We start from the raw sequence: 26,368 nt of genomic DNA on the forward strand, positions 1-26,368 counted from the left end.
TGTTGAGTATACAGAGCCACCAGGGTTTCAGTCAAGCTTTGCTGAACATACAAGTTCTAAAACACAGTCAACTCTGAATGCATAATAAATAATTTTATAATAGTGAGTAGTTTTTGCAGTGGTAAGTGTAGATCAGGTATATTGGTTATATTGTGAATGAAAATTACTGAATCTAGTAGCTACAGATTCATTATTTATTATTATACAAATAACTAGACTAGACAGATTATTGTTACTACTGAAAAAGAAACTAACCCTAAATATTCCTTTCCCTAAAATAAGTAATTTGTGCGTGTGTGTTGTGCTTCCTGCCCTCAACCTTTACAGTTCTCTGAATCTTCTATCAATTCACATTATTATTCATTTGTAGACACTGAACCTAGACCTCAGTGAGGGTTCAGCTCACTCTGCTACAACAGTGTGTAATGTCGCTGCATGCTGCCTATCAGTCAGTTGCTTCTCTAACAGGGTCACATTGCTGACTTGCTTGGTTGGTTGGTTGCTACATGAGCCTACTAGTCTTTTCTAGCATCCTGACTCATGGTTGGCTAGTATTCAACATTCTGCTCTAGTGTTCTGCTTGCTTCTAAGTTACTTAACTGTACCAGACCACTTACGACCAAAATACACGTGAGGTGTTGAGTAGAGAACAACTTAGTTTATTCCCCGACTGCCATGCTGTATACATGTAGTAAGGTTTTGCCAACAAAGGGAAAATATGGTGTGACCAAATGAACAGAGGCTTTGTCACGGCCACCTCCATTGCATGTGATAATGATGACAGTGTGTGCCAGCCTGCTTCAATGCCAAGGGAGGATGTTGCCAAAAGTACATACGGCAAGCGTTTTATGAAGATACTTGTAATGCTATAGACATCATCTCTCATTCAGTGCTTATCTCAATAACCTCAAAAATGTTATGCTGTTAAATGTAAAAAAAAGTCAACGTTTTAAGAGACGTTCTTTTGGTGTTTTGTTCTGTTTGTTTGTTTTATCAGAATATTTATTGAATGCCTTGTTTTCACCCACCATGGGAATAGGCTCGGTGTTTCATGTATTTGTGTATGGCTCTGTTGGACTCGAAATTTTCTTTAAACATTTTTCTTGGGAAGAATACAAGCTAAAATTGTGAATATCTTTGTTACAACTTGAATTAAATGTGATGAGGACCCTGATGGTTGCTCTTCTGTCCACTGACTGTGTGAAAGTGTGCTTAAGAGAGTTGTTTTTTTTTTTCAAAAAATGCAAATGCAAGTGCTGCTGTTTTACTTTTGAAGGCTCCCTGCCTTTAAAAGCCAGACTCTCAGAACCAGCCTAGCCAGAGGATTTTAGAATAAATCCTCTATAAATGCATGCCCATTTAGAAACTAAGTTAACAAAACTTTCCTTATCCACTTCTCAAGTTTTCTCTTGCATGCCCGTGATAGTTAGAAAAAAATATATAGATATATAGATATATCACTGGCAGTAAGGGTCTGTGCTACGAATTTAGAAGTAAAACTCACATGTACTTATTCTTCCACGTAGTGTCTCTTCTTGCAGTCAAAACAGAGCCCTTGAACAGCAATGAAACTGCACCCACGACCGGAGATGGAGCGCTTGACACTTTTACTGGGTCAGGTAAAGCCTTTAGCTCGTGTCGCTGTGTCCACACTGGGGTCCTTAAACATCCTCCTTGAGAACAGCGCAGGGTCAAAGCTGTAAGAGCTTTCACCTTCAGAAAGTCAGCCAGAAACCCACTTTCCTGAAGAGTTAATTGTCTTAAAATTATGTGTTTTTACAAATGGTGTTTGGAACCCCTTTTTGCCAAATCTTCAGCCTGCACTGGAGCAATCTCATGACTTTCTCATTAGCAGAGCCAACTCTCTTCATTATTTTATATGCTGCTTGATCAATTTCATAATTAGGTCCATAATAGCTAACTTTGTTCCTTCAACTTGCCCGTTTAAATTACATTAAAAACTGCCTTCTGCCCAACCTTCTAGATGTAAAACTATCCATTTGATTCCTTCTAAATAGCCTTGTTTCCTCTCTGGGTTTAAGAAAGTCCTCCTGTGTAGGCAGCTGAGTGACAAGTATTAAAGGTTAATGGGTTTCTGGAGAACACATGCTGGTTACATTAGAACCCAGCCTGGGAGAGAAGTCCTGTGCTTCAAAGAGAACAATAGTATGTCTTTAAACATCAATCCTTTTTAAATACAAATACCTGATAACTCCCAGCTGGTCACAAAGGGTACAAATTGAATTGACTTAAAGACTTTTTTATATTACTATTTTATATGGCTTATTATCTAATGAATAAAATTTTGGAAACCCAAGAAGGAATGAATATATCACAAAGATAAACATGAAACCCAGAAACGTGTTATGGTAGTTAAATTTCGGTTCTGTAATTCTGCTTTAATATATTTTATGTTTATTCATGTTCCCATGTGCATAGGTTTTATATGGGTGTGCTTTATGTAGAAAGAGTTGAGGTATGTCTCTAAGTCTAATGTAGTGTTATGGAATATATTTCATTTTTATGGAGACAGATGATCCAGCTTTGTAAGTTCACACTAATTGGAACAGCTGTCATAAGTGCACATAAATATTAGTACTCCAGATAGAAATAAATACTAGTGTACCAACTTGGCATAAAGACTCATCCATGCTGTTCTGAAGTCTTTTCAGCAACTCACCTGCCTCACAGGAGATAAATAGACACCAATACATTGCATCACTACTCTGTAGTGCTTCCTAATTATAACTACTATTGATTTTTCTACAAAATACGTGTATATGAATGATCTGGGGAAAAGGGTATGAGATTATTAAGTAATTGCTATTGGGCTTCAAGAATAGACAAGTTCATTAAAAGATGAATGGCAAATCTACAGATTGTTAGCTCCAAATGTAATTTCAGAACTCTAAAATTCACTTTACAAATAATATTAAAGTCCACAGAGACATCCAGAGTGGCTTGATCACATAATCAAGCATAAATGAATCTAGAACCATGTGCTGATAATTGGCCCCTAATTATGGTATTGTGGTGGGAAATATGAGGACAGGGGAAGAATAAGTCTAAGCAATGATCCTATTTGCTATGCATTCATCCCATACCTAAAGACACTTTCCTAGTTTTCTAATAAGAAATTTTGAGGGCTCCATGGTCTAAGTAAAGTAGCCACTTCCAGTGTATGATTATTTAATTTCAATAACTAAAGTTTAGTGAAATAAAGAAAAGTTGTTTCTGGTTAAACTAGCCACATTCCAATTATGTAATTCCTGTTCCTAGTTGGTGGCTACCTGAATGAAAACTGAGACACAGAACACACCTAACACTACAAACACTTTACTGGACAGCAGTGGTCCAGAGTGGGCCTTCTCCACAACAACCGGAGATTCTGAGGGAGCTGCAGGCTGCACTGTGAGATACTTAACAGCATTCTGCATCTAGTTCAAATGTCATTAGCGCCCCATCTGTGGTACTGTGAAACATCCCCTACCAGCCTAAATATCCCCACTGCTTTTCTTCTTCCTGAAAGGCTCTAAGTTAAAATATTCATGATAGCAGAGTAAAAGCCTTAACATTTTTTGACCACATCTTCTGAGAAACTGGTAATAGGCATTACAAGCTCTAAAATCAATTCTCAAGACATCCCAAAGGTTCTGGTTCCTTCTGTTTGAAGAAATGATAAAGTACAATGAGTCCAGTGCTTTGAGGAATATGTATGAGTCACTACATAGCAATGAAGCATGACACAAAGGATTCCAGATTTTCACAAAGCAATCTGCAGGTCTTTCTGGAAAGAGAGCTTCTACAGTGATCAACATAATCACAGCTCATTCTACTCAATTGTGTTGTTGCTTACTGTTTTCAATAAATTTTATCAATTTGAATAAAAATTATAAGTTTTAGTAAATAAGTTTTATTCCTTTCATATTCACCTTAGTTTTCTGAGCCAAAGGTTTTTGTCTTCCACTTATTTTATATAGACATTAATATAAATTTTCAAAGGTCAATCAAGTCTTTTGTTGTGTTGGGGTACTTTATTCTCACAAAGTCGAGATTCTTTCATTGAAGAGAAAATGCATTCTATATGTTCAGAACGTTGTTCATGTATATGAGTCTTTTCTGAAATATAGAATTCTGCTTTGTCTAATTTAATAAAAGAGGTTATACATTAATATTTCTTGTTATTTTGTCTTATTTGAAATCCCTTCCATTTTTCAATCTTGAGGCTAGCCTATCAGTCTGGATAGCTTGAGTTTTGATTGTGCTGACACAGAATCCCATCAAAAAGCAGAAAAAGCAACCCGGAATTAAGTCTTTTTTGAACCACTTTCTGTTATAATATTCAATAATGTTGAATTTTGAATAATGTACATTTGGTGTCCATGTAATATAGTACAAGAGTCTGTTCTCATTAGTCTGCAAGTTTTAAAAAATTCTTGTTAGCTTTGGAGACATTAAGTGAAAAGTGATGTTTTATTTCCAACTACCTATAGGAAATTCACTTAAATTCAGTTCCTAAAATGCTTAGAACTTAACACCTTTATAGTCACATTTGAGGGCTTCCAAAACTGATTCATAGCATTGGGAACACATCCTTACTACACTATTGCTATGAACATTAGAATTTGATTTCCGTACTCGACACTTACCCACTAAACAGCATCTAAAGCACATTGCATTCATGTCTGCGAAGCTCACAAGGGCCCTTGATAGCTGCTGGACACAGGAATATATCGTATTGCATGAGCCAGTCAGCAACATAGGTCTATTTGTCACTTCTTGCCATTCTAAAAGTTTAGCTCCAGCATTTTGTATGAACAACTCGGAAAGGGTGTACTACTTTGAAGTTTAACTATGATTGATTAGACTAAACTCATGCCAGCACTGGGTTGTGTACTACTTTAATCTTTTTGAAATGTGAATGAACAGCAGATGGCCTAATAAAGACACTCTGTGTGCTCGCCCAGTACGGACTAGCTCTGAGGGAACTGGCTCCACATATTAGAATCCATATATGCACAGTACATCTGTCATAGTCAAGGCAGATGGCAAAAGGGGAGAAAGACTTCCAAACTTTTGGATCCACTCCACTGTTGGGTGCATGTCTGAATGAAATATTAAAATAACCTGACTTTCCCTCTTAAGGTCCTCTGCAACAAATATTATCATCGATGATTCAAAACAGGCTTGAAATATATAATTGGTACAACATTTTACACTGCCTAAAATACAATGGGTTATCACCCATGCTCTCTATGCACATTCTTATTACTAGAACATTTCTGACTGCACATTTTTAAGCCCCTATCTGGTTGATAGGATGGAAGGAAATTGGGGAATGACAGTTTGAACTTAAAACTTCTTAATGTCTATTTTAATTAGAATATATGGAGTCAGTATATCAAGATCATACTTGGAGTTAAAATGTGAAGTTTGTACATTTAAAATATTGACTTTTGTACCATGAAAGTTTACTGTGTAACCAAAGGCATTGGCCAATAAGCTATTGGTATAGAAAAAGGAGCACACACTGACCTGAGAAAATGGAAGACTAACAGCATGTTTGTGGGAAGACTAGGCACTCCATGCTGTTGTAACAAAACTTGAAACACTTTAAAATGAAGATGGTGTCTAATCAACTGCTTCTTTATGCAATAAATTTGAGAAAGTGAATGAACTTTAAAAATCGCATATTTAATCTGCAGTTTCCTTAAGTAGGTTAATGACTCTCTAGTGAAGATGTGTTCATGAAGCGTCGCTTTGTGCACTGTGTTTTGTGTCTTATAGTAATAACGAGTAGCGGCTACAGTCCCAGATCAACACATCAGTATTCCCCACAGCTGTATCCTTCCAAGTAAGTTTCCTGCACATTCAGTTTTGCTGGAGATATTGCTGAAATTACATGTGTTAATTTATATTTGCACAATATGGCAACTTTAAATTGGAAGCATATATGCATATAACTATCGAAGCAGGACAAATAAAAAGTTAGATTAGACATGAAAGTGTATCTCACATAAATTGGAAATAGAAATATCCCATTTATCTGGATAACTCCTTTCATCCCTCTTTTCATGTTCTGGGGATAACAAGAAACATGTAGACAAATAAAGCCTCAAAATTCTTCAGACCAGGACACTTGAATACCATTATTATTTTAAAATTTGAAGCATTTCATGCACAAGTTTGTTGAAAAATATGAGGTTTTCTGCTCTACAAGGTTTTTGCTTCAAATGTGTAACATGTAATGATTTTGTACGCTATCCTAACAATAAGTAACTATCCTTGTTTGGTGCTAATTAAAAGACTACTATATATAACCTGAAATATATTTGAGATTTATAGATGTGCACTGAATTTGGGTTTTGAAATAAGTTTATACACATTATTTAAGGAAAATTAAAAAACAGTGATTAGCTATATAAGAAAAAATATATAGAAATCATATTTTACCCAAACATTAATATTTCACAATCCAGTCAATCACTGAATTTTTTCTTGGATTCCCAGTTACAATAAACACACTTTTGAGAGTGTTTTGTTGTTTTTACAACTGATGTAGTCATCCGTTTTGAGGACAGGACAAATAGTTCAAGATATCAAGTTGAGCTGTGTTGGTTGGGATGAATGGGTTTATATCTGAGTTCACTTGTTTACCAGATATGCCCAAATTTGAGTTTCCCTATGCATGCACATGAAAATATATTGTTATCTTACTCCACATCCAGGGTGCCTTAAGTATAGGCCAAGGACTGGATTCCAGTTGGGGACATTGTATAAAATGGACCTGACAAAGGAAATGACATGCCATTTCTTTCTTTTTTTTTTTTTAAAGGTTTATTTATTTATTATGTGTACAGTGTTCTGCCTGCATGCATCCCTACAGGCCAGAAGAGGGCAACAGATCTCATTACAGATGGTTGTGAGCCACCATGTGGTTGCTGGGAAATGAACTCAGGACCTTTGGAAGAGCAGTCAGTGCTCTTAACCTCTGAGCCATCTCTCCAGCTCCCACCATTTCTTTATGGGAAGACATGTCCTTTTTTTTTTTCAAATTTCCAACTTTGAGTAGTGAATTCTTGGAAGGGTTCTTTAAAAAGACACCTACAATTAATAGCAACACTTGTGGCAAGTGTGAATATGCTGTGAGTACATTCATCAGCTGGCTTATGACCATTATTCCCCAAAGGTGTACAAAATGGATTACTAGTGTATGTAGATGGGAGTAGGAAACGAAGATCCAGACGACGCTCTAAATGTGCCATCTGAACTCAATTGCTTATTTTAGAGATGCGATCTAGTCTTCAAGCCTTTAAATTAGTTTTCTCAGGTCATCAGGCTGGCTTGCATCAAAGCCTGGGCTCCTTTTTGATTTTTATTCACTTTCTTTCAACTTTTACTCATTTCTGACAAGTTGGGGATAAGGAGGGGGATTTACTTCCTTGGGGGTTGCAGGATTTCACTGAATCGAAGCTGTCTGATTTAATGTGCAGTCTTTGTTGCCACAGTAATGCTATTTTTCTGATATTTAGGCCCTATCCACACATTCTTTCTACACCAGCAGCTCAAACAATGTCCGCCTATGCAGGCCAGACTCAGTATTCGGGGATGCAGCAGCCGGCCGTCTACACAGCCTACTCACAGACAGGACAGCCCTACAGCCTGCCTGCTTATGGTAGGTAATGTCTTCTGTCTCCTCCTTTGGTAGCAATCAGATCATCTCTGTTGACTCGTAGGTAGCTTTACACACTAGTGGAAATTCCAGCTCAGAAGGAGATTCTTTCGCTAACCGAGTGCTTTGCCGGTGTGTTTTCTAAACAGATCTTGGTGTGATGTTGCCAGCCATCAAGACAGAAAGTGGGCTTTCCCAAGCTCAGTCTCCATTACAGAGTGGCTGCCTCAGTTATAGCCCTGGGTTTTCTACCCCACAGCCGGGCCAGACACCTTACTCTTACCAGATGCCAGGTAAGCAGCCCGGCATAAAACATGTTCCTGAAAAAAAAAAAAAAAAAGTAGATTCCTTAAATGTGACTCTGTGATTTCAGTCTTAGGAACAGTAATCATAAAGACATGGTCTGTCTCACCACGGCTCACTCAGTTTCCTAGGAAAAGACAGTTAGCTGCTAGAAGGCTGATGAAAATGGTTGGATCCAGGTGGAGAGACAGGAACACAAACACTTCGGGCTAAGCGTGGGCAGGACATAAAGGCCACCTGAGATCTACCAGGCTGGGCAGTCAGAGGCCCGATGTCTTTCTAAGTGAAAATTCTGAAGTGATTCAGAGTGCAGGGCTGGGGAGGCAGTTCCTCAGGTTCCCTCAGAAACCTGTCAGGGTGGGGGTGGAGGGGTAGAATACATCCTCATTCAGATCTCTCAATTTCAAATTTCAGGAACTTCACAATGAAACTCAAGTAATTTCTCTCTCACTAACTTCGACAAAGTGACATATTTTTTAATGATTTCACACAAAAAAAATGATTAAATAGAATATTTTCTAATTTACACTTAGAAATTGTACCTATTTCTTGAGTAGGGGGGTTTATTTTGACACATTTTAATATAGTATGTAATGTAGAAGTCAGAATAAGTGTGTGTGTGTGTGTGTGTGTGTGTGTGTGTGTGTGTCCTCAAACTTACATAACTGATTTGTTATAAAGACATTCAGAATCCATTCTTGCAACCTGTGTTATTCTCAGCCGTTGTGCAATCGAACATCGGCGCTTACTTCTTGAGTTAGCCGGCAGCCACTGGTTAGCATCTCTACCCTGCACCCTCTTCACCCAGACTCTGCTCCCCATGGTTGTCCTCTCAGCTTCTCTGAGATCAGCTTACTTGGTTCTACACGATGAAGATTTACGCGTCCTGCGTCTTTCTGTGCTTGGCTTACTCCACTTAACACCGTATCCTCTGGCTCCATCCACACCGCCACGAGTGACTGAACTTCGTTCCCTTTCACGAGCTGAATGAATATGGAAACTGTTCAAATGCATTTTGTCTTTCCCTCTAGGCTCCAGTTTTGCACCATCATCTACTATTTATGCGAATAACTCCGTTTCCAATTCAACAAATTTCAGTGGCTCACAACAGGTACTGTAGTTTGTTTGTTTTTTTTTTTTTTTGGTATTTACACTTTTTGAAGTTTCTGTTGGACATTTTAGAAAGTTTCCTTTATTTATAATTTGTAGTTATTTATTATTTATAATGTTTATAATTCCTTTATTTATTTTATGCAGATATTGAAGAATTCTGTTTCTACCTTTCTAGGGTTCTTGGAAAGGGTCTTTTTTTTATTTATTCTTTAAAAATTTTTAAATTTATATCAATTTTTGAAATTAAAATATAATTACTTGCCTTTTTACCTCTAACCCCTCCCATAAGCCCCCCTTTCTTCTTTCTCTCAAATTCTTGGTCTCTTTTTCCATAATTTTTGATACAGAGTCCTACATATATAAATACAACCTGCTCAATGTATATAATGTTACTTGTATGTGTATTATTTCAGGGTTGATCACTTGGTATTAGATGCACAGTTAGGGAGCCCTTCCCTAGGGGAGCCTAAGGGAAAAGATTCTTTAAATACAATTTTATTAATTCTTTAAGAATGTCATATATTTTGAACTTTAATAGTTATTTTAGGTTGCCTTGTAAGTACACATGATCTAAAAATCGGGATCTTTATTTAAAACTAAGATAACAATTCAGCAAAGTAGAAAAATTGCCTATTTAGAATTATTGGGTATTTTTTATTCTCATTGACTTAGTTTTGTTTAATGTTGAAGCACTGCTCATTAAACACCTGAACTATAGTTATTTTAATTATCTGTTATGTTATCATGGGATATGTTTTTATCTTAAGCTATAATAGACAGTTATTTCCCTTGATAGAAATTGCTTACTTAATGTAACATTACTTAACAAATTGAACTAGAATCAATCGTAAGATTATGGCATACATTCTAAAACAGGATCCTAAAACATAACAGCAGTAACTAAAGAAAAAGCCTGCAGACAAACTGTTGGCTTTTAATTTTTCATTAATTCAATCTATATTTCTTTTAATAAATGTTTTTGCTTTCCCTGCCTTCCTGACAGCTTTACTTTTCTCTTTGGTCTGAGCCTGCCTCTAGTCACCCTTAACTCTTCTCCTCATCATGTTTTGTTAATGTTTTCAGGAGCTTTAAAATCAAGGGTGATAGAATTACAGGTGGGATGAGAGTCAATGTTCCTCCAAGAGCATCCTTGAGCACAAATGAATCATGACTACGTTGACACTTTGGAATTGTGCCCTTGTGTCCTAATTCCAAACCATGTTCAGAATTACTGAGACTGAAAAGACAATGATTTCTAGACACACAATATGCTATTTTACTGTGATGCAATTACTTTGTTTTCATACATTTTAAAATATAAGTTGTTTCACAAATGCTTTCTCTTTAGATTTAGTAAAAAGAATTCTATTCTTGCCTTCTTGAAGTTTTAGTAGTGTAACAAAAGGCTCAAAAGAAATTTTGTTGAAACGCTATGTATTAAAATATTAGATAGATATAAATAAACAGTATAATTTGTCATTAATTTAAAAGTACCTTGTAGCTTTATATACTTTCAGGGAAAAAAACTGATGATTTCTGCTAGCTAAAATTTACTTGTTTGACACAGCATACATTTAGTGAGCATTTGATATACATCATGTTTTTGACTACACACTTTAAGTTCAAAAATAGTTAAATCTTTGTTTCCTGTTCTCTCAATGTGGATAGTCCTGCTGAAGAAACAGACAAGATTCAACACAGACAGAAGGTAGACTAGATGGCTAAAACCACTGAGATACACGCTTGACAAAAAGCATCATAAAGGAAAACACTACTCTACTGTCCCTGGGAAGATACAAAAACAATGCATAAAGGAAAGGAAAACTTTACAAAGTTTCAATCACAAACAGATCCGATTCTGTTGGAGGTTTTACAGTGTATCTGTGCAGACTGTAACTGTATTTTGGATCAAAGTTTGAATAGCATTTTATCATTTTAAAAAACACTGAGTATTCGATAAGCACAAGAAGGTATGTGTACACTTAGGGACCTGGGGATAGGGGTGTGACTGGATAGGCTTCATTCCTGACTTATAGAACTTTCAGTCTACAGAGCAAAGTAGACAGCAAACTAGCAGGGAGACAAAGACCCTGCTAAAATACTCATAGAAATCTAACACTGCACAGGAGAGTGTTGTTCAAGATTTTTCTATGGGGGTTGTGGTTAGGTCAGGACTCATCAGAATGAGGTAACAAACAAGGACAACAAGTCACAGAGAGACAAGGAACCAAGGATCAATGAGCCATTGAAATGGAGGAAGCATGGATCCCAGGTCATTCATGAGGAGAGTGGAGAGAAACACCACAGAAAATGGTAGACTAGATCCAGCCACATAAGGTCCTGTAAGCTTCATCATGGGGGAGTACCACTGGTCACATCGGGTCTTGCAAGCTTCAGTAAGAGTTCTGATTGGAGTCTAGGACCATTTGGAGGCTATTAATGCTTTTGAATAGGAGAATATCATGTAATTTGTGCTTTGGAGCAATCACTCTGAAGGAAGTAGAAACGGAAATGAGACAAATTAGAAAATAAGTACAGTAGCTTCACCAGGAAATGAAGAGTGCTTGGATAAAGGTGGTAAGGGCAGAAGTAAGAGAAGGGAGGAATCTTGGAGATATACTCGAATGAAAAAAGACATCACCTCCTCTGTAGGCCACTGCCAGATTTCCCAGTGTGTACCACCTTTTCTGGTGATGTCAGTGGCAGGCTGGAAGCTACGGCGTGCAGATGCTCCAGTTGCCTTCCTGGCTATAATTTCAGCCTAGAAATTCATGAGCTGTGTGACCATTTTGAAAGTCACTTCAAGTTCTGTGCCTTAGTAGTTTCTGATATAAAGTGGCAATCATGATACCATAGACAAGGTTCTGAGTGGTAAGTAAGTCTGTGTAAGCCCTTAGAACAATGCCATGACCCAAAGCCAACATTCCTTGTTTGTCATTACTGTTTCACTCTGAGAAAGAAGTGTTGATAAAAAAAAAAAAAAAAAAAAAAAACTTCTTTGTTCAAATAGTGAAGTTTTCTACTTGGCTCCCAGCATGGGATGGGGAAACAGCAGATCCTGAGATGAACAGGCTAGTAGAATCTCAGTTTTCTGCCATATTACTTAATGCTTCCTGGTAATACATGTGTTTACTTATACAGAGAATTTTTCTTTTCTTTTTTGGAAATGACATCAAATATGGATCTTTGTTCCCTTCAGAGCTTATCACAACAGGAGATCTTCATCCTGACCAAGGATTTGTCATCACTGATAACATTTTTGGCTAAACCATGCTAGATATATTAAATACCATTTATCACAAGTCTTTACTCATCATCTTAATATGTAAAAGGCCATTGGAGGATCATTTTTCATCATTTTAAGGTTCTTTTTTTTTTTAATGGAAAACAGGTCGGGGAGTTGGTTCAATGCTTTCATTTTTATGTGCAACAAAGAAGAAAAACTAAATATTTTGAAAACCTCACTGAAGACTTTAAGTTAAGCCTCAGGTAGCAGGTTGCTTGTGGTGGCTAGGAAATCTGTTTATTTACTTTAAAATGCCTGCCAAGACCAAATAAAAAAGCAATGCGTAGAAGAGGAATAACACTTTTAAAGAATACATATTGAGGTCTGTGTAGAAGCCCGGAGTACTCGCAATTCCCTCTTCCCGATGGGGTTAGGCAATGTGTCAAAGTGGACTGAATGAATATAAATGGGCTACATTTCCTCTCCCTTTTCAGTGCATAATACTAACAGCATAAAACCCCATATTAGTAATTATAGAGGGTGAAATGAAGCATAAGCCAACTTCAGTCAGATTCACATTCACGTCTTAGACCTGGTTTGCAAAATTAATAACTGCTGTGTTTGTGAGATGCCCAGAAGATTGGCTCCACTCATTAGCCTCAAGTCCAAGCCCTGGACTAGAAAGCAAATGGAGCTGAACATTAATCATTTGGTTACCACCATGTCAATGTTTACTTTCTTGCTTGGACTGTACTAGACGGTAATTGCTCTTCTATACCTACATACCTCATTTATTTGTTTCAGGATTACCCATCCTACACAGCCTTTGGCCAAAACCAATATGCTCAGTATTACCCAGCATCCACCTATGGGGCATACATGACGTCAAACAACGCAGCTGATGGCACATCATCGTCCACCTCAACTTACCAGCTGCAGGAATCTCTCCCAGGGCTGACAAGCCAACCAGGTACAGACCTTCACCCAGGTGAAATACTTTGAAATGCCCTGTGCTATCTAATAACGGGGAAGAAAATGAACATTGCAGGGACGTGCCTGAAAACTGCCAGCCAGTCACGCTCATGATGAATGCGTTTTAGTTCAACGAGTAAGATGAGGCTTCTAGGCATTTCAGAAATCCCCTTTTGAGATGTGAGACAGACAGGAGATTTTAACCTCAAATGATTATATGTGAAGGAATATCAATGTGGGTGAAGGGATCTTTTGCCAGACCCATTCTTTATTCCTTGCGAACCTGACAACAAAGAGCAGCTGCAATATTATCTCTCTGGAGTGTAATTGGGGGTGGGACTGTATAACTCCTTTACGTTGTGAGTCATCAGTAACTCTAGCCAGTCAGCATTCCTACATTCCTAGGATTTGAAGGATCAGTGGTAGGAAGTTTAATATCTTTGCCTGATCGGTGAATAGTTAAAGTCCATTGTGGCTTTTCTCCCCTTTATCTGAAACCTGCTGTCCTCTTGTTAGAATTGTGTTTGCTACCCAGACTTTAAAGCTTTAAAAGCCAGCTAAGCCAGCAGTCAGCATCTTCCCCATCAAAACTCCAATCAAATATCCTGGAAAAAATTACCAAGATGATTCTAAAATTATAAGAAAAAGTAAAGGAATGGGAATACACAATTTTTTTTTTAAATAAGAACTAAATTTGAAGAACGACATTGTCTGATCTTAAGACTTGCTGAGGACAATAGCCAATGCCCGGCAGTGATGATCGAAGCATACATACACAGAGCAGTGAAAGAGAATGGGAAATCCAATGATCGAATAAGACATTCACTGAGAAATGATTGGTGAAAGTTGTGTGGAGGATTTGTAGTGTTTTTCAACAGAAGGTAATTGAAAAACTGAAGATCTATGTACGAAAGAAGAATCACAATTTGTATTTTTATACAAAAAAAATCAAAGTAAATCTTAACCCTTTGGGGAAAAAAAACTCCTAGAAGAAAAATATGTAGGAAATCTTTGTGATCCTGGGAAAAAATAATTTTTAGGTATTATAAACAATCCTTAAAAAGTATAACAATTTTATAAAATTATAACTAAACAATCCTAAAATTTATAAAATTATAAGGATTATAAAAAAAAAACCTAAAAGCAATGGAATAATAAATTGGATTTAATAAAATTAAGAGTCTGTCTTTGAAACACACTGTTAAAAGTACCAAAAGACAAGCTACAGTTGCAGACAAAACTTTTGTGAAGCATATTGTCTGACACAGATCCTCTAATCTAGTATACATAAAGGAATTTCAAAAATCAAATAAAACATGAGATTGATATTTTAATTTTTATTTTATGTGTGTGGCTGTTTTCCTAGCAATTATGTCTGTGCACCGCATGCAAGTAATACCTACAGAGGCCAGAAGAGGACATTGGGTACCCTGGAACTTGAGCTACAGACTGTTGTGAGCAGCCATGTGGGTGCTGGGAATGAACTCAGATCCTCTGGAAGAGCAGCTAATGCTCTTAACTACAGAACCATCTTTTCTACCCCAGAATCTGTGCTATTTTATAAATACCAATGAGTTCAAAGTATATTTTTCTGACTTGAGGCTTTTTTTTTTTTATCAACTTCTTTGTTGGTTTCTTTTTTTTTTTTTTTTTCCAGTTTGGAAGGGAGAACACAGAGAAATGAGACCAAAATACTGTAAATTGTTTCTAGCTACAACAGTGAGACCAAGACAATCCATTTTCATCAATCAAGTAGTTATTTATTTAGTCTCTGTTTGGCCCCAACCACATTCTAGAAAATGATATTTCATCAATGACTAAGGTCTCTGCATATAAATAGTTTGGGTTTGAGTAAGAAAGCATGTAAGCAATTAGCAGTTAGTATGAGAAGGGACAATCTCAAATACTTAGCAAAGATTAAGAAGTAAACCATTGTGGATAGAATGAAGCAACAATGAAGCTCTTTTTTTCCCTGCCAAGTAACAGTCAAGATGCACTTATATCATGAATTGTGAAATGGCCATATTAATTAATTGTGCTTCTGTGTTTGGGATACTGCAGTGGTTCACCATCCATCATTGTCTTTGTCATCTCACCTAAACATACTCAACTGAAGTCCAAATATATTAAACAGAAAGATAACAAAAATTAAAAATTGTTAACAACTTTTAATATAGATTATTGTTAAATTTTTTATATTTTATTTTAATTAATATCTCTCGTTGTGCTTTATTTATAAATTAAACTTTATCATAGGCATGTATGTGTGGAAAAAAACCATAATATTATGGGGTTTGACATTTTTAATACCTTCCAGGGTCAGTGAAGAATACAGGAAATGTATTCTCTGTGGCTGAAGGGAGATACTACATCATCCCTTTTTAACTTTTTTTACCATTACAATTATTTGTCTGTGTGTGCTTATATGTGCAAGTATGCATGCATGCACATGCAAATAGCCGTGCCCATGCAGACAAGCACAACATGCATGTTGAACTGGAAAGACAACTTACAGGAGTCAGTTCTCTGTTTCCACCGCACATCCAGAAAATCAAACTCAAGTCATCAGACTTGGCAGCAAGCCCCTTCATCCACTGAACTGTCTCACTGATCTCGCCATATCATTTCTAGCTTTGGACCCAGCAAAAGTATCGTAGACAGTGCAGTGTGCTTAGGTGACCCTCCATTACAGTTTATGTCTTCTTTTTCCTCTTATGTCTTCCCTTTGGTGAATACAGAGCTCCTCTTGAGCTCCTGGCTCTTTTTTTTTTAACATTGATAATATTTTTATTAGATTTTCTTTTTTTTTTCATCTTTAGCATTTTATTCCAGAAAATCATCTCAACTCATGTTCTCCCCATGAATGGCAGGAAAAATAAAACCATTCCTAAATGAGACTGATTGTTATAACTTACTCAAACACAGATATAGATAGCATTTGATTTTCATTAAACATTATTTACCTATTTAATGTTTATTTTTATTTTTTTAATTTTATTTTGTAATTTAATTTAATTTTACATATCAGCCACTGATTCCCTTGTTCTCCCCACTCCCACCCCCTTTCCCCCCAGCCCACCCCCATTCCCATCTCCCCAACTGGATCAGGCCCTCTGGATAAGTGAGACAGTTGATTAGCTTGATCTGTTTGGGAGGCATCCAGGCAGTGGGACCAGGACCTGTCCTCAGTGCATGAGCTGGCTGTTTGGAACCTGGGGCTTATACAGGGACACTTGGCTCAGCCTGGGAGGAGGGGACTGGACCTACCTGGACTGAATCTACCAGGTTGAACTCAATCCTCAGGGGAGTCTTTGCCATGGAGTTCCTGGCTCTTGTTTCTCCTAAAGCTTCTGTTCAGGCTTTTCTCCATCCTCTGCCTCTCTGAGCACTGTACCAAAGGTACAGCCAGCCCCAAACTGAGGCCAGTAAGGCAGCTGGGGCCCAAAATCTTAGTAAAATGCTCAATCTCAAGCTCTTTCAACTTTCTGCCCTAGGAGCCTCACTCATTAATCCCAGCCTTAGTCCAGTGTTCCAAATCTGTCTTTATCCTCATTCAACAATCTTTTCTTTATTGAAAGACTTGTCAGAATCCATGTTTAGTAAGTAGTGGGGATACTGTAGACAAAATGATGCTTGCATCCTCCTTCTATAGCATCAGAGAGATTTCCCCATTGGGAATGCATGAGGACAAAACCACAGAAGTGCTTCTCATTGGGTTCAGAGACAGAAACAGACAGGATGAGGTGGGTGCATCTGAACTGTCTAGACTGCAGCTATCATGAAGAAAAACTCTTTGCACACTCAGTATGCCATGTGAGGTGCACAGCTCTAGTTCAAGTTTGATTGTATTCAAATTTCTATCCAATCACAGCCAAGTTTCTCTCCCAGAAAGAATTTCCACTCCCAATACTAAGAATATCTCTTTTGTTAACACTAAGAAAATACCAAATGCAGGCAAGTGTTCATGCTGCATGGTGGGCTGTGAAGGGAACATATTACAGTGCAATGTTGCTGTATGCACTGTCAGGATGCAGCATTTCTTCCTCTTCTATTGGCTGCTGTTGTCAACAAATACAATCTGGCACCATTTTCAGATCCCATCAGACTTTGTGCTGAAATTACAGAGAACTTATTTCCTCTAGTAACTATTATTGTCACACACGTGATTCTTGAGGAATTCTATGATCTTCTCTCAAAGTCTTTAGTTTGATTTTAGCCTTTTCAGACCTGGCATGCATCCCAAAAGCAAATAAATTTATAACTATAGGCTCTTTTTTTTATTAATGGTGAAATCTGATGGATTTAGTTCCAGGGCAGGAAAAGAATTTCCCATTAACTGATTGTGCATTTTTGGACTTACAGACCAGACCTGACAATTAGGTCCACAATTTCTTATAGAACATTCACTGTGCACTTCCATGTTTAAAAGAGAAACATACCTTATCCTTATGTTCAATAGACGACAGCTGCTTGCTCTGATTTACAGATAAACCTAATGAAATAAAGTTGGAGCTAAATATCCAAAACTTACAAAGGACAGTTCTTCATTACTGTGCTGATTAAAGGGTAATTATTCAATTGCCTAGAAAAGCCCAAGGCAGCTGGTAATGACTGATATTATTTAGAAATTGCAAATAGCATTCAGTTATTTATTTTACCTTATTAGGTAGCTTGACAATGGATTTAAAGGCACACTACCACACTGATTAAAAGCAGACATTTCTAGTTCATTATTCTTATAAAGATCTTTCTCTGCCTTTTGCATTGAAGTTTATCTAAGGTAAATTTATGGTTTTGATTTGCATTCTGAAAGTCAGCACTGAAGATGAAAGATATTTTTACAGTTCCTCCTTACAAATATTTTAAACATTTAAAAAATTAAGTGTGGTTAGTAATGTGTAACAATATTATCCTTGACTCACAGTCCTCCATAAACACTGTAGGGCATTAGCTCACTGAACTTAACAAGTGCTCAATTTAAATGAAGGAGCTAGTAAAGACCCTCCCTCTCAGAAGGAAGCTAGCTTCTTGGGCACGAATTAGCAGCCTTTAAAAACTTCATAGAGCAGAGGACAAGATCTTCTCCATGATACTGGCAAGAGGATATACAGGGAGAGGACCACTTGAATTTCTACATTTGTCACATATGTCTTGGTATTGTACCCTTGCAAATATTGGCAGAGACGCTAGAATCAGTAGCTCTAAACCAGTATCCGCAAGTGTTCAGTGACCTTTATCTTCTCAGTCCTGGCTTGACTCTTTGATGGAGAGTGGACAGCACCTTCAGAAGTTACAGAGCTCAGTCTATTTGTGAATGGATGTTCACTGTCAGCCTATGTCCTCCACAGGAAGGGCTCTTTCACTTTTCGGAAGTGTTTTCGATGAATCGTTAGGCCTCTTCTCTCACACACAACAGTTAAAAACCTATATGACTCCTTTGGAAGTTTTTAAATTGGAAGTAAAAACCTGTCCATATTTATCAGGTATGACATATTGTTTTGAAATTTGCATACAGAGAGAAATGAAATGACTACATGCAGATAACCAATACATGCAATACTTTGTATGCTTTGTTTCTGTGGTGATGATAAATCACCTGAGCTAAAAATAGTTAGCTCAGCAATTTTCAAAGCTGTAATACATTGTAATTAGCAGACTTACCACACTGTACAATAAATGTCTTCAATTTAACCTATAAATACAATATCCATTTTCTAACATTTCTCCTTTACCCACTCCATTCCCACTCACTCTGGTAACCATTATTCTACACTTGATTTCTATGGGAGCAAGTTTATCATACTCCATATATGAATGAGATCTTGTAATACTCATCTTTATGTCCCCCCCCCCGACTTACCTCACTTAGTATGATGGACTTCGGTGCTGTTTGTGTTGTTACAAAAGGGAAGGATTTCTTCCACCTTTGAGGTTGAATACCGTGTGTGTGTGTGTGTGTGTGTGTGTGTGTGTGTGTGTGTGTGTTACTTTCTTCATCCACACGTCTTATGTCTTGAAACTTAGGTTGACCCCATTTCTTGGGGCAGGAGAATTCACTTTCTTCTGAGATGAGCTGTTTTGTTGATCCCAACACAGAGTGGTCAGTCCTGAAACCATACACACACAAACAACAAAAATGGACCCAGCAAGTTGTATTTATATACTTTTGCATATATATACATATATACATATATATGTATATATATATATATATATATATATATATATATATATATATATGTAGCAGTGATAAGGCAAAAGAGATTAGCAATTGGAGAGTGGGGATGGGAAAGAGAGGTGGCTGGGGAAGGAAAGGGAAAGAGAAACGTGATGAAATTCTAGTTTAATTAAAATATATTTAAAATTACTTATCGATAAACCTGGGGGGCAGATACATCTTAGCAGATTAGCTAAGTCATTCACACAATCTGTTTTTCATTTTTGAGGCACTTCTATACTGCCCTCTTAATGCCATAGTGACAGTGGTCTTTTGTCCACATCAATTCCAACTCTAGATATCTTTTCTCCTCTTTGATCATAGACACCCTAGCAAATGTGAGTTTAAATCTATAGTTTGATTTTATTTCTCTAATTTTTTAAATCTTTTTCATGTAGCGATTGACCATCTCTATATCTTCTTTTTGAGAAATGTCTACTCTAGCCCCTTGCTTCTTGTTTCTGTCAGGTTATTTAGTTGTCTTAGCACTGGGTGGTTTGGGTTCTTTATATGTCTTAGTTATGTCAGATGCATAGATTCTCAATATTTTTGTTCATTCTGGTAGTTTATTAGAGGACTCTCTTGATCAGTAGAAACTGGTGCTATTTGGAGTGGTAAATATTAGTCTAGCAGTTAAAGCAAAAATTCTGGAATCATATCAACACCACCAAATAGTGGATGATTGTTGCTGGCTAATTAGGTACATCATGTCAATAGTTCTTCCATAATTATAAGATAATAATAAGTTATAAGTTCTGTGTTAGGGTGAGGTTTTATTCTCTCTATCTGTCTCTCTGTGTCTGTCTGTTTTGTCTCTATTGCTGTGTGTCTCTCTCTCACACACATACATGCATATACACAGACACACATACATACACACACACACACACGTTCACAATGAACAAATCATACGAAAATAACAAGTTTTAAATGATTGAAAACGTTCCTCATTATTACTTGTCATGAAAGTTCTATTTAAATTGATCACCTATCACCATGCATCCTCAAAGGTTGAAGTAAGGACTAACAATAGCGGAGAATAGCAAGGAATAATGGGGATGCTGATGCTGATGGGGGTAGTGAGTTGATAACTCCACTCTGAAGAACTGCATCTGTACAAGATGAATGTATGTCTCCCCTGACCCAGCAATGCCAGTGCTGGGTGTAGATAGATACCCAAGAGGGGAAAGAGCTGACATGCACACAGACAGCATATTATATCAGCTTTACTCATAGCCACCTAACAGATTCCTGATTTAAATAACAATCAGCAGAAAGGATAAAGTATGACATATGTACTTGAGGGAGTTCTAGACAAATTAAGGAAAGAACAGAAAATCACTCTGACTTCTCACCAACATAATGAGCTGGGAATGAAGCCAAACACATGTTTTTATACTTCTATTTAAAAGGCAGTGCTTGCTTAGACCAAGAGTTTAATTAAAATGGGCTTATTCTTCACAATTTTCTTCCAAAGGTCTGCTGTACACTCATGAAAACCCCTTTGCCATATTTTCTCTGTATTCTTCAAGTACTTTTAAGATCCTTTACTAAACTGGCAAAGAATCAACGGGAACAGATTCTCTTGTGTCTAGAAATCCACACACTTCCTGTGACCCCATTTTCCCTTCAACACTGTGATAGTTGCTGAATATCAGGTTTAAATAGCTGACTTCTTCCTGCTTAATTCCTTCAGTATGGACCCAGGCTGCCACCGGCTACCCTGCCTGCAACTTAAGACAATGACTGGAAGTTTGCAATTTTCTCTTCTTTCAATTCTTACACTGCTACCAAAAGTAAAAAGTTACTTTTCTATATATAGCACCTTAAAATTGATCTACAAAAAAAATTATGAAGTCCGGAGTCACATGTACACCTGTTATTCCAGCACTTGGGAGGAAAAAGCAAGAGGATCAGGAGTTCTGTGTCATCCTTAACTACACAGGGAGTTTGAAACTAGCATGAGATCTTGTCTCAAAACAAACACAAATAAATGAGAGAGATGAGCGTGTGTGCGTGTGTGCGCGCGCGCGCGTGTGTGTGTGTGTGTGTGTGTGTGTGTGTGTGTGTGTTTGCAAAAAAGAGAGAGGTTTTATAAATGCCATCCCAAAAGAGTTTTGTTTAAGCTCGCTTTTAAAGTAAGAGTTACTTTGGGGCTGGAAAGCTAGCTCAATGGTTAAGAGTACTTCCTGCTAATGCAGACAAATCTGAGTTTGTTCCCAGTACCCATGTCCGGTGGTTCACAAACAACTGTTACTCCAGCTCGGGGCATCTGATGTCATCTTCTGGCTTTCCTGGACACAAGTGTACATGTACACACACCCATACCCACATCCACATGTACTCATAAATAAAAATAAAATTTAGAGTAAGAATTAACTTGAATCACGTTATTTAAAGGAGGGTATTAGAGTTGCAAGATTTAGTAACCTAAGGAAATTTTTGTTTTACTATAATAGTGGAAGACAGAAAAGGGTTTGTGTGGTTTTACTTAAAGGTTACTATGCATTCAAATATCTAAAGCCTATCCAAATAAGCTGAAATATGAGTTACTGAAAGAGGAAGCAATACTCAAACTTGTACTTAAAACATTTTATTGTTGTACTGTCCATCCTATCAGTGATGATAGCGGAAGAGGTACAATGACCTGTGCCAGTAATATTTTAAGAGAAAATGGCATTTATATAAAAACATATTTTTATGACTTTAGTTCATTTCTTATTGAAAAAGGATTTTTCCTGATAATAGTTTCCCCTCCCCCAACTCCTCCCAGATCCTCCCCACCTTTCTACTCACCCAAATCCACTCCCCCAAAAATACTAAGAAACAAACATGAATAGAACTTAACAAGCAGAAAAACAAAGAGCTTCCCCCCCCCCAAAAAAAAGCATCAGAAACACATATAGATGTAGAGATACACACAGTGGCATACACAAAAATCACCTAAAAATATATAGTATATATTTTTAAAAAAACATAGTACATAAGTAAAAGAACTGTAGGGTAAGACAAAAAGGAAAGAAAGAAGGGAAAGAAGGAAGGAAGGAAGGAAGGAAGGAAGGAAGGAAGGAAGGAAGGAAGGAAGGAAGAAACGCCCAGACAAAACATTATGAGAAAAAAAATCCTCTGGAAGTACCATTGAGTTGGTTTTCTGCTGGCCATCTACTGCTAAGGATGGGACCTGCCCTTACGTGTGGTTTGCATACCCAGTGAGACTCTGTTGGAGAAAATTAATTTTCATTTGAGAGTAGTTTTAATTGGAGATTGCTTATATGCTAGGAATGAGGACTTATATCCACTTCCCCTCTCAGCTCTGGGACTCCATCAGGCCCAGACCTGTGCAGGCCCTGTGCATGCTGCCACAGTCTCTGTGAGTTCACACATCAGCCCTGTTGTGTTGAGAAAGCCTTGTTTTCTTGGTATCCTCCATCCCTTCTTGCTCTTACACTCTCTCTACTGCCTCTTCGACAAGGTTCATGAACCCTAAGTGGAGGTATTTGATGGAGACAGCCTGTTTTGGACTGAGTGTCCAAAAGTCTCTCACTTTCTGCACATTGTCCAGCTGTGGGTCTCTGTGTTTATTCCATATACTGCAGGAGGAAGCTTCTCTGATGATGGCTGAGCAAGACATTGATAGACAAGTACAGCAGAATGTCACTAGGAGTCATTTTTGTGCTAGGTTCCTTTAGCATAACAGCAGTATTTGGTTTTCCTCTGGGTCCTTGACTATCTAGTCTCAGTTTCTTCACCACACGAGTAGTGTCAAGGATGGGTTCCATCTCATGGAGTGGGCCCTAAATCCAATCAGCTATTGGGTGGTTTGTCTCATAGGCTTTGGGCCGCCATTACATTAATGCATCTTGCCTGCAGATCACCTTTGTGGATCAAAGGGTTTATAGCTGGGTTGGTATTTACCTTTCTCCTTTGGTAACCTGACGAATACCTTCCAGTAAAATAATCCTTAGTCAAATGGGGTGAAGGCTCTAGGTAGGCACCAGCTCAACTTCTCCATGTTCAATGCGTTGTGTAGATGTAGTCTTCAGCAATAGGGCCACCAATAGACCCAGCAATAGCCTAGGTTGTTTGGGGGTTTTTCCATGGATCCTTTTCGGCCAACAACTCAATTAGATGTACCCAGTCCCTGGCACTGGAAGCTTCATTTGGTGATGAGAGATGTCCAGTTGAGGCTCTGTCTCCCCTGCTATTTAGCAACTTTATTTAGATAATCTTCGTCTATGTATACATTTTAGGAAGTTTCTACTGTATTAGGTTTCCATATGGACCCTTAAGTGCCCTTGGTTTTAGCCATCCCTCTTTATAGTCCCTCTATTACTCCCCTTTCCCCCATCTGTTTACAGGGAAAGACAGCTAAGATATATTTTTGATCCTGTACAGTGTAGCTAGAGTTTTCCTGCCTGGCCCACAGTCAGGACAAATCTCTCTCACCTGCCAGTCCCTCAGCCGCTCAGACCCAACCAAGTAAACACAGAGACTTATATTGCTTACAAACTGTATGGCCGTGGCAGGCTTCTTGCTAACTGTTCTTACAGCTTAAATTAATCCATTTCCATTGATTTATACCTTGCCACATGGCTCGTGGCTTACCGGCATCTTCACATGCTGTTTGTCATTGTGGCGGCTGGCAGTGTCTCTGACTCAGCCTTCCACTTCCCAGCTTTATTCTCCTCCTTGTCCCGCCTACACTTCCTGCCTGGCCAATGGCCAATCAGTGTTTTATTTATTGACTAATTAGCAACACATTTGCCATACAGAACATCCCACAGCAGTACAGTACTTCCCAAATAAAAATAAAATAATTATCAAAAGACATGGTAAGATGCTAGTTCTGTAATGATTACTGTTTCTCAGAAAAGCCATGCTCAATGTGCCATTTGTTCAGAATTACTTAATGCCCTGTGGTTTATTTTATTAAATTTTATTTTAAATTCAATGATAAATTAAGATTATCATAAAACTTTTTGTTTAGAAACACATCATTTAAATTTAATGCAGAGATTTTCTTATCTGGAGATTTTCATTTTACACTTATGGTTTAAATTAAATACAAATCTGATTCATCCTCAATGATTTCAAAAAGCTACCTATCGAGAATTCAATATATGCTGAAACTGAGGTCCAGTGAAATTGAGTGAAATCCTTGAGGTACAAGATGACTTGTTACACTGTGCCTTGTGTAGGCTGTTTATCTTAACACGGGCTTGGGCAGTGCTTCCTGCTTCCTAAGATTCGTGGTCACTAACTTTATGGGTCTGGATTTCAGCGACCTATGGACATACAGAATCCAATTAGATACAGCGTCTGAACTTCAGATGCCGGCTGGGTGGAGGAGTGACTTGTTCTGGGTCCTCACTGTCAGAGGCCTTAGCATATGAGATGCTTACAGCATGCAGAATGTGTAGAGCAGGAGTACCAGAGCTCCTTGATACCTGCCCTGAGCATGACAGGACAAGATTCCGAGACTCCTAGGTAGAAAGGCATTTGAGAGAGAGGCTAGAACTAGCAATCCATGAGCTATCAGCTGCCGAATACTAACTCTGGGGGGGGGGGGATGTTTAATAGGATGCAAGATATCACCTGTCTAGAAAGATAAGGACTGAGGCTGTATATTCATATTGACAATCTGGTGGTTATTCGGGACTCTCAGTAAAGTATGTGTATTCAAGTTTTGGTGAACTGAAATTAGATTTTATTAAGTTGGCTATTAGGCAGTAGAAGGAATTGTACCATACAGTTGTGTGACCACTGTCTGTATATGGCTACCAAGCACTTACAACACAGATACTACACACTGAAATAACAGTAATATGCACAATATTTCAAAAAGTTGTTATAAAAGTAATAAACGTAAAATTTTTCTTGCTAATTTTATATATTGATTACATACCAAAATGACATTTTGTAAATGTTGAGTTAATACATGTGAGTTAATTGTACATGTCTCTTTTTGCCTTCTAATGTAACTGCTAGAAATTTAAAACTGTGTGATCAGTCTTGGGGCTTTCATTTGTTTCTATTGAGTAGCACTAGTACGGATTATTGTCTTAAGGAGGAGTTTCGTTTGAGAGAGAAGATAGCAAATTTTAGATTTGCCCGTGGCCCAGGTAAAAGGCAGAGTGCCAAGGGAAGATCAGACAGGAATGAAGTGATGGGGCAGATTCAGGAAGAGGCGGGGCAGATTCAGGAAGAGGTGGGGCTGGCCAGTCAAGTTTGCAGGTAAAGCATGGGAATGAGCCAGAAGACATCTTGTTTTCTGAAATGTGACCCAAATAGAGGTGAGGCTAGATCTAAACATGGGTAACAATGGAGGTGAAAGTGCTGACAGGAAGCTGAAGGTATCTGGTATGTAAAAGGCATTCAGATTTTGATGAGGAATTCATATGACCTGGAAAACTGTTTGACTAAATTACAACTTTACATATTTTGAACTATGATTTTTGTCATTAATGTAAAGGGATTTGTTAAGTAATAATGAATACTTGTAGTTATTCTAAACTCAGCTGATCTTCTTGATACAATCTTGTTTATAGGAGAGTTTGATACGGTGCAGAGCCCCTCCACACCAATCAAAGATCTTGATGACAGAACATGTAGAAGTTCTGGGTCAAAGTCTCGAGGAAGAGGCCGGAAAAATAATCCCTCCCCACCTCCAGACAGTGACCTGGAGGTATGCCTGATTATTGCTAAGGAACATAAGATTCTTGATTTTACTGAATGGTATAGTCCATACTTTACAAACTAGTAAATTTCCAAATTAAAATATGTATCATAAATTGAATGGACCTGTTTTGTCTTAGGTAATTTATCAGTTTGAATTTTGAGATTTTTGTCTATCATAATAGCAAAA

The 26,368-nt window shown here is 37.7% G+C and overlaps 1 protein-coding gene across 6 annotated transcripts in view; it reads left to right on the forward strand.

The window, feature by feature from the left end:
• Eya4 (EYA transcriptional coactivator and phosphatase 4) overlaps nucleotides 1-26,368 on the forward strand; it is a 241,353-nt gene that overhangs the window by 190,390 nt on the left and 24,595 nt on the right. For 4 of the 6 annotated variants that reach the window (XM_059272653.1, XM_059272648.1, XM_059272651.1 and 1 more), the window contains 7 exons: nucleotides 1,527-1,619; nucleotides 5,788-5,854; nucleotides 7,533-7,675; nucleotides 7,822-7,965; nucleotides 9,007-9,086; nucleotides 13,119-13,284; nucleotides 26,052-26,188. In XM_059272653.1, coding sequence (XP_059128636.1) covers nucleotides 1,527-1,619; nucleotides 5,788-5,854; nucleotides 7,533-7,675; nucleotides 7,822-7,965; nucleotides 9,007-9,086; nucleotides 13,119-13,284; nucleotides 26,052-26,188 — 830 coding nt within the window. The remainder of the gene's footprint in view (nucleotides 1-1,526; nucleotides 1,620-5,787; nucleotides 5,855-7,532; nucleotides 7,676-7,821; nucleotides 7,966-9,006; nucleotides 9,087-13,118; nucleotides 13,285-26,051; nucleotides 26,189-26,368) is intronic. The other 2 variants (XM_059272649.1, XM_059272652.1) reach the window with 2 other exon arrangements.

The sequence above is a fragment of the Peromyscus eremicus genome, chromosome 8b, assembly GCF_949786415.1.
Source record: "Peromyscus eremicus chromosome 8b, PerEre_H2_v1, whole genome shotgun sequence".
NCBI lineage: Eukaryota > Metazoa > Chordata > Mammalia > Rodentia > Cricetidae > Peromyscus > Peromyscus eremicus.